The sequence below is a fragment of the Rosa rugosa genome, chromosome 1 (assembly GCF_958449725.1).
Source record: "Rosa rugosa chromosome 1, drRosRugo1.1, whole genome shotgun sequence".
NCBI classification, from domain to species: Eukaryota; Viridiplantae; Streptophyta; class Magnoliopsida; order Rosales; family Rosaceae; genus Rosa; species Rosa rugosa.
In genome coordinates, this window is record NC_084820.1 from 60,147,434 (window position 1) to 60,161,323 (window position 13,890).

At 38.6% G+C, this 13,890-nt stretch overlaps 3 protein-coding genes across 4 annotated transcripts; all 3 read right to left on the reverse strand.

The window, feature by feature from the left end:
* Window positions 1-117: 117 nt before the first annotated feature.
* On the reverse strand, window positions 118-2,385 carry LOC133743379 (F-box/kelch-repeat protein At3g23880-like). Of its 2 annotated transcripts, XM_062171311.1 has the most exons (3): window positions 2,254-2,385; window positions 989-2,147; window positions 118-389 (listed from the first exon to the last, which is right to left on the reverse strand). In XM_062171311.1, exons 2-3 carry the CDS (start codon window positions 2,066-2,068, stop codon window positions 381-383), a joined length of 1,089 nt encoding a protein of 362 aa, XP_062027295.1. In that variant the 5' UTR covers window positions 2,069-2,147; window positions 2,254-2,385; the 3' UTR covers window positions 118-380. The 2 variants fall into 2 exon arrangements, with proteins under 2 accessions (XP_062027295.1, XP_062027287.1); XM_062171303.1 differs by having other exon boundaries at window positions 989-2,375.
* Window positions 2,386-7,949: 5,564 nt separating this feature from the next.
* Window positions 7,950-10,527, reverse strand: LOC133725816 (F-box/kelch-repeat protein At3g23880-like). Its single transcript, XM_062153192.1, has 2 exons — window positions 8,888-10,527; window positions 7,950-8,217 (listed from the first exon to the last, which is right to left on the reverse strand). The coding sequence occupies exons 1-2, from the start codon at window positions 10,088-10,090 to the stop codon at window positions 8,209-8,211; spliced, it is 1,212 nt and encodes a 403-aa protein (XP_062009176.1). The 5' UTR covers window positions 10,091-10,527; the 3' UTR covers window positions 7,950-8,208.
* Window positions 10,528-11,748: 1,221 nt separating this feature from the next.
* On the reverse strand, window positions 11,749-13,215 carry LOC133725817 (F-box/kelch-repeat protein At3g23880-like). The gene has a single exon (XM_062153193.1). The coding sequence runs from the start codon at window positions 13,187-13,189 to the stop codon at window positions 12,008-12,010; it is 1,182 nt and encodes a 393-aa protein (XP_062009177.1). The 5' UTR covers window positions 13,190-13,215; the 3' UTR covers window positions 11,749-12,007.
* Window positions 13,216-13,890: the final 675 nt, after the last annotated feature.

Consider the following 13,890-nt stretch of genomic DNA (forward strand, 5'->3'; position numbering starts at 1 on the left):
TTTTTTTTTTTTTGGGGCAAATCTAATTGCTCTTTCTTAACAGTGGTAAGTTTCTTTGTCCTGGCTAAAGGAGTTTCAAACGTAATAAGAAGTACTTTTTGATTGGATGACAAGAGCTAACATTTTTATATTTGATAGATATAAGAAGATATAAGAAATAACTTTGTTAGGTTTACAAAGACAAGATATTTAATTCTTAGTACAATATCTAAACAACACTGCATCCACTTTCTACATACTCCCAATTTGTTTCCAAGTGGTGAAGAAACATTACACATACCTCTCCTCCATCAAAATGACGCCCACCTTGAATTACATCCAGGTTGCTTCTACAAAATCACTTTTGCCTCCCTATTTCCTTGAGAACTACAGCAATGCTACTAGCTCACCTACAAATCGGACAAATTATGAGTTATAAGTTGAATTACAAGCATCTCACTCATTCAGAACAGAATCAGTTATCCAATATAACATATGTCCTCTCGACCTAATAGACCAATACCATTGAAATGAAAAGGGAGAACAATTCAAGAAATGATAGTATAATTGGAATAAAATGGTGAAGCAGATGATCAGTCTAGTATGTTAGTAACTGGAATGCTGGAACCTGGAGTCTGCTCACACATAACTTCTGAAAGACACTGAATTCTCTCTATTTAACAACACTTGCGCGGCATACAAAGAATAACATAACAGATACTTGTAGCTGTGTGCCATATATTAACAAAATTTGGCAAATCAGATTCTCAATATTTATGCATTTGAATCAAATATGGTGACATTTCATGCTTAACCTGGTTTTCCAATAAAATTACCGTGGATAAAAGTGGCACACAATATGGATGAAAGCTGAAGAAAGTGGATACATTACAAAATAGCAAACCCAAAAGCAAACTTTGCCAAATGTATGACACAAGGTAGTACCGACAACTGACACAGGGTTACCATACTACTAAAAATCTAATGATAATGGATAAAGAAGACTCACATTGTTGGTTTTGTATGTGTGGACGTCTGGTGAAACTAATGTCTCTCGGTAAATGACTGCTTTAAACTCCAAGTTCATCGCGACCTCAACAACATGTTTGAATTCCTTGTCCTTTAGATTAGATAATACCATGAGGTGTTGACCCTCACCCATCTCGTCAATCAAAACTACACCATTCTCTAGAATGCACACAGGCGTGAAATAACTTCTAAAATCATCATAATGCGCTGCATACTTCTCCAAAGAAAATTGTAAGACTTCAGTCCAGGATTCCTTGACCCCATATTCTTTCATCATCCATATGTTGAAAGTGTTGGTTCGAGTTGGGCAAGCAAGTACACAGAGGCAATTTTTATGAATCAAGAGATCAAAAAACCAGTCATCATAGGGTAATGGAATCGTCTTGTGAAATTTCTCCGCCTCTAAATCGAAAGACAAAATTCTTGAGCCCCCTTCAGGTAGATTATATAACCAATGCAGAGCTCCATTTAAGAACAACCCCTGCTGCGTTATTAATGTAACATAATCAATGTCTTCGACAGTCCTCCATGAACCTGTTTTCAGTGAAAAGATGTGAATCATGATTTTCTTAGCAAGATAATCAGCGAACCCCCGTATCACCTTGTAGTCGTCACTACTAGAATCATACCCAAATCCATAAAAGCAGTAGGTAAACTTGGAGTTTATAACTCGAGGAGGTTTTGGTAAAACCTTGGAGTCTCTAGTACAAGGGTTCCATAACATAATGGCCTCGAAGCCAACTTCTACACATACCAAGCCATTGCAAGAACCCACAAAAACTCTATAACCGTAATCAGGGATAGATTTCGTTACCGGAAAATCCAGCTGAGTGACTGCAAACTGAGCACCACAATCATCATCCTTCATACTTTCCAAGGCTTCATAGTCCTCCATACTTTTCAAGGCTTCATAGTCCAAGGCCAAGGGAGGATCCAGCATGAAAATGAGCCTGTGAGCGCTCTCGGTGATGCCTCTCTCTCCGTAGCTGAGGTGTTTCTTTACAAAATAGGAATCGGAGATCAAAGCACGCCATGACTTGCAGACGCACCGGAATCGCATCAAGGATTTGACCGGTAGCCTAGCTAGGATCTCCGCAATCACATCTTCCTCGTAGTCGCCGAAGTCGGTATGAACTCGCCTAAGCACGACATCGCCGTCCCCCATTGTAATGACCCCAAATTGACTGAAAGAAACCCTAGATTATTCAAAACTGCTGCTAAACTGTTTAAAGTATCGAAACTTACAAATTCGGTTGCTTCAGCGTTCACCGGGACCCTAGCCGGAGTGAGATTTCCGGTAGCGTTCGTGCTCTCGCTCCTTTTCCCTTATGAGTTGGGGTTTGTTGGCTGCTGCCTTTTATAACGGGCCTTTCCCTAATCCGTGGGCTGGATTTATGATCTGTTTCTATCTGGATTTAGTTCCCTTATCGTGTGGGCGTCTAATAACTATGCCATTTTTCTGTGTGGGCCTGTTTGCCTTTATTTATCCTTTTTTCTTTTTGAGAAGAAGAAATTGTCATAAAAATTAACTTAGACGGGATTAGTACTTCAGATAGTTTTTTTTTTTTTTTTTTTTTTTATAGAAGAACTAGTAATTCAGATAGTTAATAAAGTTTATCCATTACCTCAAATTTGAAATGCATACACAAAAGTGCTAACTGACTAAAACATACACTGCATGAATACATTTTCTAGGAAAAATGTACAAATAATCATAGGGATAAACGGAAATAGAGCATCGCTTGTTCTATTACAACAATTGCAATCCAACGCAGATACAAACTTGATAGTGAAAAGTTTTGAGTTTTTGAGTCCGGTTCCGCCAAAGATAATTAAGGAAGACTTTGATTGTTTTCTTTTGCATTACATATTCCTATTTGGTAATAGTTTCTAGGATTAAATACTGTTTACTCCCTATACTTATAGGGTTTCATCGTTTCAGTCCCCGACATTTGAATTTCACCTAAAAAGTCTCTGAACTCTCAATTTCCTCCCAATTCATCCCTGCCGTCAATTTTCTGTCAATTTCTCTGTTAAGTTGCTGACGTGGCAGCCATTTTATGTCAAAATGTCTATTTTACCCTTAGTTAAAAAAAATTTCTGTTTTATTTTTATTTTTCTCTTTACTTCCTCTTCCATTCTCTCGCACTCTCTCACCTCCCAAACACCACCAGCACCACCACCTCTTCCTCCTCTCTTCCTTCACCAACGACAACGCCAACACCACCACCACCTCTTCCTCCTCTCTCACCTCCCAAATACCACCAGACACCTCACAGTCTGAAATCCTTACATGCATAAATACAAAAACGGTCTCCCATTATTGAATTTCTCTCAACTCCCAACATATACAATCAAAGTAGCCAAATCAAACACAGATTAATTCTTATAATACCAACTAATATCATCTAGTTCTTACCAAATAATCCAAACACTAATCAACAGAACCAGAATCACAAATCATAATTAAAATCTGAACAAACCCAAATGAATTCTAACCAATACTGACAATTCCCAAGCATCAAAATCTAATCCTTTTACTTATTTCTGAACGATCTCTGAGAACCCAAACAGACCTAAACAAAATCTCACCTCCTGATCATTGGTCTCCTCGGCGCACTGAATCCATCGATGACTCGGAGAAAGCTCTCGTCCGCGTTGGAAAAGTAGTGAGGGCTTGGAACCTGAGGGCTCAGAGAGGAGGGCTTCCGGCCGGCGAAGCTGGAGTGGTTTATGGCTGTGATGACGGCGGCGTAGTGGTTTATGGCCGGAGCCGCCGGAAAAGCAAGGAAAGTTGCCGTAAAAACCCAAAAGCTTCCCCCTTTCGATTCTCTCACTTGGATCATCATCTGAACAAATAAACACCATGGATAGATCGGCGAGGTCGAGAGGAAGACTCTGATATAGGTGTGGCACCGCGATTTGGCCGGAACTGGAAAACCCACCGGCGAACCCAGAAATTTTCGGGCTTCCTCTTGCTGCAGTCACCGGTATTTCGGAGCAGAGACTACCGGGATACGCATCGTGCCGTCGAGACGAGTCAACCAGACCGATCCGGTGTCCATCAGTGGCCATCCCACCATCCATCCATCATCCCCGTCATGCCGGCAAGCACCACCACCCCTCTCTATCTAACTCAAGTTTATCAGAACGTCAGATGGAGGAGGCTAGTTTTTTAAATTGGACTGAGGTTTCTGGCTTGACGAGGCCGGTTGGGGTTTGCAGCTCCGCCTCTTGGGCTGCTGCTGCTGCTTCTTCTTTGGAAGCAGAAGGAGGGGGGAGAGAGAGAGAGAGAGAGAACGAGAAAAAATAAATCGAAGGAAGGGGTGAAAAGAAAAGAAAAAATAGAGAGAGAAAAAAATAAATAATAAAAAAAGAGTAAGTGAGGGTATCATCGTCATTTTAGTGTGAAATGAATGCCACGTCAGCAAGATAACCGAGGTTTTTGACGGCAGGGACGAATTGAGCGGAAATTGAGAGTTCAGGGACTTTTTAGGTGAAATTCGAAGGTCAGAGACTGAAACGACGAAACCCTATAAGTATAGGGAGTAAACAGTAATTAACTCTAGTTTCTATGTCTATTGAAAAAAGGTTTTGCAAATTAGAGTCACATATATGGTGCAAGTGAGAGTTTGGGCGAGAGCTTTAGTGAAACTCAAGTGTTCGAGGGACGTAGGCAAGTTGTATTAACAATTTTTTGTGTTCTTGTTTTGTTTACTACATAGTTATCTATATTATTTTGCACTTGTTCACTTCCGCAAAAAACTATGCTCAATCACTTTTGAATATAAATTCAACGGTTGAAAACAAGATAAAAATTATTTCCACCATTGAATTTACATCCAAGGGTGGTTTAGCATAATTTTCTGGGGGTTTTTTTTCACCAACAGTGTATTTACACCCAAACTCACAATGTTATCAACATCATACATTGACTCATTTTTTCTTATCAACGTCGTACCCCGGTTAATTTTTTGTCACGGAGCCGTTAAAATGAAGCACACATCACGAATGTGACTTGATTTTCAAAAGTGAAATTGTCTTATTATACTTTTTCTTTTTATTAAAAAATTTGAAAAATCTCTTCAGATTTATTCTAGGAACACGTGGATACAACTTTAGACAAATCTAGAGAACAAATTGTTGATTTACATTTTTTTTGGATTTGTGCCTAACTTTAGATTTGTCTCATCAGCAAGACAAATCTGAAGAACAAAGCATTTATCTGCTGGAGATTTTTTCTTCCCCATTCTTCAGATTTGATTCAAGATTAGGGTGGGGAAAAGAAAAAAAAAAACAGAACCTTTCCCTTTTTCTCTTTCTGGGTGATCTTTTCTTCAAAATCCATTTCTTCACTTCATCTCCCTTCCAATTTTTTTGCTTCTATCAACTGTTCTTCCTGAATCCAAGTCCAACTTGAGCCTCAAAAATTCTAAATACATTCAAAAGGTGAAGAACACCTAGATTATGGGTGAAAAGTTGGACAACTCAAATTACACTACCACCAAACCCATATCCATCATCAATTAATCCCCATTACCCACCACCAAATAAGTAACCTAACATTCCAATCAATCTCCCCCGATTCCAATTTCCAAATCAAACTACATCGTGCTTCAGCTGTTGGAGATCAATCACATAAATATGTTGTTTAATCATAACATAAAGTTCAATTGTAATTACAAGAAACAGATTAATCCTCAATAACTAAAAGCTATTTGTAAACAACTATATGCATGTATGATAAGGATCGCAATAATGTTTCTAAAACCTGTAGAAGCTGAAAGCCTTAATTCTTTGATTCTGAAAGCTCCAGAGGACAATGAATACGATTCATAGAACGTGGACGGTTAGAAGTGGGAGGGCAGACTGTGAAAGCTGTAATTGTAAACTAGGTCACTGGGTTAGACATTGTTCATTGCTTTTTTATATTTGTTTTCACCCTTTGAGTCTGGGTCACTAGGCAGTTTCCAAACTGACCTGAGTCATTATGAAGTCACTATTTGGGTTAGTTTCCTGACCTAAAATCTGAGCTAGAGTAACCCAGGTAAGTTTAGAAATTGACCCAGTGACCCAGACCCAACGAGTGCAAACAAACATAAAAAAGCATTTTACAATGTCTGACCCAGTGATCTAATGAACTAATGACCCTAACCCAGTGACCCAACGAGTGAACTTTCTTTAATAATATAAAGAAGATGTCCACTTGGTGCTCGTTGAGAGCTTCAATTACATCCATAATCCAATCATTCAATGGCGTTGCCGCATGATTCCTAGCTCATAACCCTACTGGGTGTTGGGTTTCCAGCCCATGAATCTTTCCTAAGACAATTGTCTTAGAGTATGAGAATTGTTTACCCAGTAGGTTTTAGATTCCTACTTATGAATGGAGTTCCAATAAGGAAGGAAAATCTTTATTGATGCAGGATTACCTGTAATCCTTGTTGATTACAGAGAAGGAGAAGGCATAATTGCCTACCACCAATAGGAATAAGTTTCCTAATCGGTGAAGAAAGTTGATATCCTTATGGCTATATAAGGAGGGGTTATGCTCTTAGTTTTGCATCACAAAGACAGAGAGCAAAGTGTATTCCATTCTTGGAGTTAGAGAGTGAGAGAGGACAAAGAAGAGAGATATAGGAAGAGAAGAGAGAGTCCTTGTTTTCTTATTCTTTCTGGTTGTACCAATTATAAATATAGTGGAAGATCGTTTTTCTGGTTTTGCTGAACCACCTTAAATCTGTGTTCTTGTGCTCGTATCTTTGTGGTTGTTTCTCTTGATGTGTTGTGCTTATTTGTGGTTCTCGACTTCACATGTTGACCGATTCTCAACAATGGGCTATAAAAACATAAACATGCTCGAGGTCCATTTCTTTAGTTTAGGAGGAAGATGTCGAGAGGAGGAGAGTGTAGAGGAACAAGACGAGAGGTGGAGAGGGTCAAAAATAAAATAAAAGATAAATAGGTTATTTATTATTTAAAATAGGTAAAATTTCATATATAGGGCAAATCAGTTTTTTACCTTCATTTTGTGCCTCAAGTGCATCACATATGGTAAAGTTAATTTCTCAGTGATGGAAAAGGAACGGAAGTACGGCGTTTGACAAGAAAAAATGAGTCCACGTATCATGTTGATAACATTGCAAGTTCGAGTATAATTTTGAAAGTCCTCTAATTTTGAAAGTCCTCTAAATGTCTAGACACTGTTGGTGAAAAAAAAAGAAAAAAAAACCTTTTATTTTCTTAGTCAATTACTGATTAGGTGAACATGCTTGTTTAAGTCAAATTTCTAATAAACCTTCATCCTTCAATGTGAAGAATAGGTTAGTAAAGATTGGGGTCAAGTGATTTGAACGTGAGACGTACTCAGTTCAATATTGTGAAGAACAATGTCACTGGATCAATGAGTTTGGTTTCTAGTCTTTTTGGTCACTCTTTAGCTTCTAGCTAGTAAAGTTATGTTCGTAGAGAATACACTGCAGTATATGGCCATGAGGTGCTATAAATTGGAACTACGTCGCAAGAAATCTGAACTGAATAAGTGAATATGAAGTTGAGATGTTCAATATTGCAGAGACCAGTGTCACAAGACCGATTAGTTTAGTGACTAATTAGTAGAATATAAGTATCTTGCAGCTATAATTTCGTGATAAGATGGCTTGGGTTTCATAATAAGATGGTAGAGATTCAACCAACATCCTTTTAGCTACTCAATTAATTTTCAATACCAAATAGCGAATCACTTGATCATTCAGTCCCGAGAACCTATTCTTAATCCAAATGATGACCTTTTTTTTTTTTTTTCCTTCCTTTCTTTTGGCAAATCTAATTGCTCCTTCTTAAGAATGGTGAGTTTCTTTTGTCCTGGCTAACGGAGTTCCATATGTAACAAGAAGTACTTTCTAATTGGATGACAAGAGCTAACATTTCAACATATGATAGTCATAAGAAATAACCTTAATAGGTTTACATAGACAAGATATTTCATTCGTAGTACAATATCTACAAACAACACTGCATCCACTTTCTACATAAGCAAATGACCTTTTGGATCTCCCAACATGTTTCCAAGTGAAAGTAGAAACATTACACATACCTCTCTCCCCCCTCAAAATGAGGCCCACCATGAATTACAACCAGGTTGCTTCTACAAAAGCACTTTTGCCTCCCTATTTCCTTGAGAACTATAGCAACGAGCTACTAGCTCACCTACAAATCCAACAAATGAGTTATAAGTTGAATTACAAGCATTTCACTCATTCACAATGGAAAGCAGTAATATAACATATGTCCTCTCGATCTAATAACCCAACAACATTGAAATGAAAAAGGAAGAAAATTCAAGAAATGATAGTATAATTGGAATAAAATGGAAAACAGATGATTAGTCTAGTGTGTTAGTCACTGGACATAATGCTGGAACCTGGAGTCTGCCTTGTACATGGCTAAACTGTGACAAAACTGATAACAGTATTTAAACAGAAAAGGTACTAAAAGAGGTAAAACTCACACATAACTTTCTGAAGTAAAACAGTGAATTCTCTCCTTTTAACAACACTTGCACGGCATACAAAGAATAACATAATTGATACTTGTAGCTGTGCTATCTATTAACAAGATTTGGCAAATCAGATTCTCAATATTTATGCATTTGAATCAAATATGGTGACATCTCATGCTTAACTTGGTTTTCCAATAAAATTACCGTGGAGAAAAGTTGCACCCGATATGGATGAAAGCTGGAGAAAGTGGATACGTTACAAAATAGCAAAACCCAAAAGCAAACTTTGCCAAATGTATGACTCAAGGTAGTCCAGACAACTGATACAGGGTAACCACACTACTAAAATTCTGATGTTAATGGATAAAGAAGACTCACATTGTTGGTTTTGTACGTGTGGACGTCTGGTGAAACTAGTGTCTCTCGGTAAATGACCGTTCTAATCTCCAAGCTCTTCGCGACCTCAACAACATGGTTGAATGTCTTCTCCTTTAGATTAGATAATACCATGAGGTCTTCACAATGACCCATCTCGTCAACCAAAACTACACCATTCTCTAACATGCACACAGGCCTGAAATACTGTGTATAATCATCAAAATACTCTGCATAAATATTCTCGTCAATCAAAGAAAATTGTAAGACTTCAGTCCAGGATTCCTTGACCCCATATTCTTTCATCATCCATATGTTGAAACTGTTGGTTCCAGTTGGGCAAGTAGGTACACAGAGACAATTTTTATGAACCAAGGGATCACGAAACCAGTCATCGTAGGGCAACGGAATTGTCTTCCGAAATTTCTCTGCCCCTAAATCAAAAGACAAAATGCTGGAGCCCCCTTCGGGTAGACTATATAACCAATGCAGAGCTCCGTTTAAGAACAACCCCTGCCGCCTTAGATCACTGACATAATCAATGTCTTCGACAGTCCTCCATGAACCTGATTTCAGTGAAAAGATGTGAATCATGATTTTCTTAGCAAGATAATCAGTGAACCCCCGTATCACCTTGTAGTCATCACTAGCAGAATCATGCCCGAGTCCATAAAAGCAGTAGATAAACTCAGAGTTTATAACTCGAGGAGGTTTTGGTAAAACCTTGGGGTCTCTAGTACAAGGGTTCCATAGCATAATGACCTCCGAGTCAAGTTCTACACATACCAAGCCATTGCAAGAACCAACAAGAACTCTATAACGGGAATGGGTGATAGTTTTCGTTACAGGACAATCCAGCTGAGTGACTGCAAACTGACCACCCGCAGCACCATCGCCATCATCATCATCATCCTTGATATTTTTCAAGGCTAGGATTTCCAACGTCGAGATATCATCCTCCATGAAAATGATGAGCCTGTAAGTGCTTTTGGTGATGCCTCTCTCTGCGTAGCTGAGGTGTTTCTTTACAAAATAGGAATCGGAGATCAAAGCACGCCATGACTTGCAGACGCACCGGAATCGAATCAATGATTTGACCGGTAGCCTTGCGAGGATCTCCGCAATCACATCTTCCTCGTAATCGCCCAAGTTGGTATGAGCTCGCTTAAGCACGACATCGCCGTCCCCCATTGTAATGACCCCCATTGTACAAAACTGCTTAAAGTATCGAAACTTACAAATTCGGTCGCTCCAGCGTTCACCGGAACCGTAGCCGGAGTGAAATTTCCGGTAGCGTTTGTGGTCTTGCTCCTTTGCCCTTTTGCCTCTTCAGGTTGCTCTGAGTGAGGGTTTGTTGGCTGCTACCGTTAGGGTGTTGGAAACTTTGGAATCTTACAAGGGCCTTCCCCTTATCCTGTGGGCTGGATTTATGATCTCTTTCTATTTGGGCCTGTGTTTTCGGTGATATATCTTTGTATTACATTTTTGTGAGAAATTATAGCACAACATATTATACGGAATTACAACACAAATCAAAAATATCAAATTGAAAGCATGAATGACAGGAAGAAAGTGACTTTTGTTGTCTCAAAAATATCAAAGTGACTTTTGTATTACTTCGCCCTAAATAGTTTCTCTTTTTGCAAACGAACCCCTATCTATTCTCATGTTCGTTAATTTATCTCATTATTTTGTAATTTTGACTGATTTACCCCATCATATTAAATACTCTGTTACTACTTACTACTGACTAATCTTATGTACTAGGCATGTTAGTAGCTTGGTATGGTTTTCGTATTTTCCATCCAGATGAATGCACTACTCAGACATGTTTTTGGAATACATTATTGATGAACTTGAAGTATGAATTTATCACGTTGGGATGAAAAGTAAGAAAATTGTTATATCCAAAAAAAGAAAAGTAAGAAAATTGTCAAATGCAACACGTGTGTGCAACAATCGCTGATAAGGTTTGAGAGATTCATGGTAAGACTTACGATTAATGTGGTAGTTCTGAACTTTTTGAAGGCCAAAATAGCTTTGCAGCACTACTAAGGGCATTTGAATTCCAACTCTAAAACGGCATAACTCTAGAAATTCCTCTATTCAAGGACCCTACACAAAATTAGCTCTAGCATTTGAAGTGTGGAAAATGAATACGGTGAAAATATTAAAAAGTAGCAAGAAGAAGCCTCCTCCAAAACATAAGTCGGATTCAATCCCCAGCTACAGCAATGGTTTTCAATTATAAGTTACGACTTTGAAACAAGTAGGTTGAGTCAGAAGATACAAGCAGGGCAGGCATCGTGGATCGTCAAATGCTCAAATGTGAGCTACCATACACTGCAGATCATTGATGAAGAATGCAGAACCATCAGCGACAGTAAATTCTCTGCTAGTGATTTTTGTAGCTAAATTTCTGAGTAAAATGGTTGTTTCTCCCTTTCTAGCCCAGTGTACATAAACAACAGGGTAGAAGGGGAGCTCCCACCCCTCACCCCCACTGACTTTGGCTTAGAACCAGAGCTCACCCTCTCTTACTGATCTGCAGTATATGGTAGCTCACATTGAAACAAAACGGTAGGAAGGACAAGTGCATTGTATAGTCGCAGGACAAATAAAGGCACATGGGGTATTGTCTTGTAAATAGCTGTAAACTTACAACACAAGTGAAGTTCATAGATAAGACATGCCCAGAAATGGTTGTTTAGGCAGAAATAAACAAGGGATTTGACCATACCCCAATTTCCCATAATCAATCTTTGTCAATATATTAATGAAGATTAGGATGTTGCATGTCACATTCTCAAAATTTATGCAGTTGAACCAAGTAGTAAGAAGATAGAATATTTAACTTTCCAATAGAATTACTAATCTGCTTAAAAGCATGAAAATAACAAAAGAGCAGGACACCAAGAATTCCCAGCTTAAGAAAGTGGCAAAGTCACAAAACAGAAAATTTTAGCATCAAGTAGTACCAATCTACAACATACTTTTCAAATCAGAAGTAATGGCTCTAAACCAAGCCACTTGAGCTGAAATTCTGCAGGTCTTCAGGATAACTATCAAGATGTGGCATGTGACTTGATCATATAATCATATCAAACAAATGTAGTGAAAGACTCACAGTGTTGGTTTACCGCCGATCAATGGTGAAACTAAAGTTTCTATATAAGTAGTTGTTTGTCGCCAACCATTCATCACATGAGTCTTGAAGACATTCCTAAATGTATTTTCCTTCTGATTATACAATGCCAAGACTTCCCAATTGATATTCATCAAAACTTCATCGTTCTCAAACATGAACAAAGGCTGCAACATTCCTAACTCTTGAGGCCAAACCTCAAAAGGAATTCTTATGATTTCAGCCCAAGATTCTTTGACCCCATACTCCTTCATCACCCACATTCTATAATCGAGTCCATCTGGTTGGAAGTACACAGTCAGGCAGTCCCTAATAGCTCCAATTCCCACAGAGAAATAATCACTCTCTGCATAATTCAGAGGACAGGGGAATGCAATCTCCCGAAATTTCTCCTCCGCTAAATCAAAACACATTATATTCGAAACAATTAAGCCATGTTCTGATGGCTGATGCTTTAACCAATGCAGAGCTCCATTTACAACGCAGCCCTGGCCAATCAACATAACAAAATCAAGTCTCTCAAGGGTCCTCCAAGAACCAGTTTTCAGTGCAAAGACCTCAATCATGGTTTCCTCAAAACCTTCCCCGTGCTGCAAGTGGTAGCCGTGACCACTTCCAGCAAGAGGCCTATAACCTCCCACTACTATCTTGCAATCATCGGTGACGGAATCATAACCGAACCCATAAAACAAACAACTCCTACTGAAACGACTAGGACTTGGTAATGACTGGATCACTCTAGTGCAAGGGTTCCATAACACAACACTGCAATCCAATAACAAACATACCAGGCCATTGCAGGAACCAACAAAACCTTCCAAACAGAAATGTCTGGTATCTACCGGATAGTCAACCTCTCTGCTTGCAACTGGGCCATCATCTTCCTCATTGGAACTAGCGATGTTGGATAGTGCTGCGTAGTCTATGGCTTGGGGAGGAGTGGTTGAGAGAAGGAGCTTCGAGTTGAGGATGTTTTTGGTGTCGATGTGGGAGAGGTGATTTTTGATGAAATAAGATTCCGAGATCAAGTCCCGCCAGGCCTTGGATACGCACCGGAATCGGACTAAAGATTTAGCCGGCAGCCTCAAGAGGATCTCAACGATGATGGCATTCAAGTCATGGGACTCGGAGAGAACGAGTTGCTGCTGACCGTCCGCCATTTCAGTTGTGGCCACTTCAGAACCCTCAAAACCATTTATTGGCTTTATATAGCAATTTCCCAAAAAAAAAAAAAAAATGTTAGGTATTTGGGTCGGGTCGGAATTACAAATTCCCTGAGCCCAGAATTTGTTCCCTTAACTTGATGATTTCTTTTAGGCTTAATGAATAAGATACCTATGATTTGTCCCCTGTTGTCAATTTACACGCCAACTTATCAATTTTATTTCATAACACATTTTTTTATCAATTTTAACACATAACACACTAATTTTTTAAAAGTTTGCCTATTTACACACTTTCATTAACTTTCTTTCTGGTTTTACTGTTAAGCTCTCACATTTTCATTATTTATTTATTTTTTATTATCTTTATTCAAATTTCTATTTTTATTTTATGTTTTCTTTTTCGAATCAAAATCCCACTAACTATGAATCTTTATGTTAATTGTTATTTAGCATGTCAAATTGATGAAGAATACAAGCGGAATATTTTGAGTCAGGATCTAGAAAGTAGTCCAAATAAATCTAGGCATGTTCAAGTAAATCCAGAATATGTGTCTGGCCCAAACTTTGGGCTTGTACAACTGTGATTCTATGTCTTGTAATCCTCTATATAAAGAGGCTGCTATTATCAATGAAAGTACGACTCAATTCTCTCCAAATTTCAGTTTTCCTTAAACACGTTATCAGCACGAGGCCCT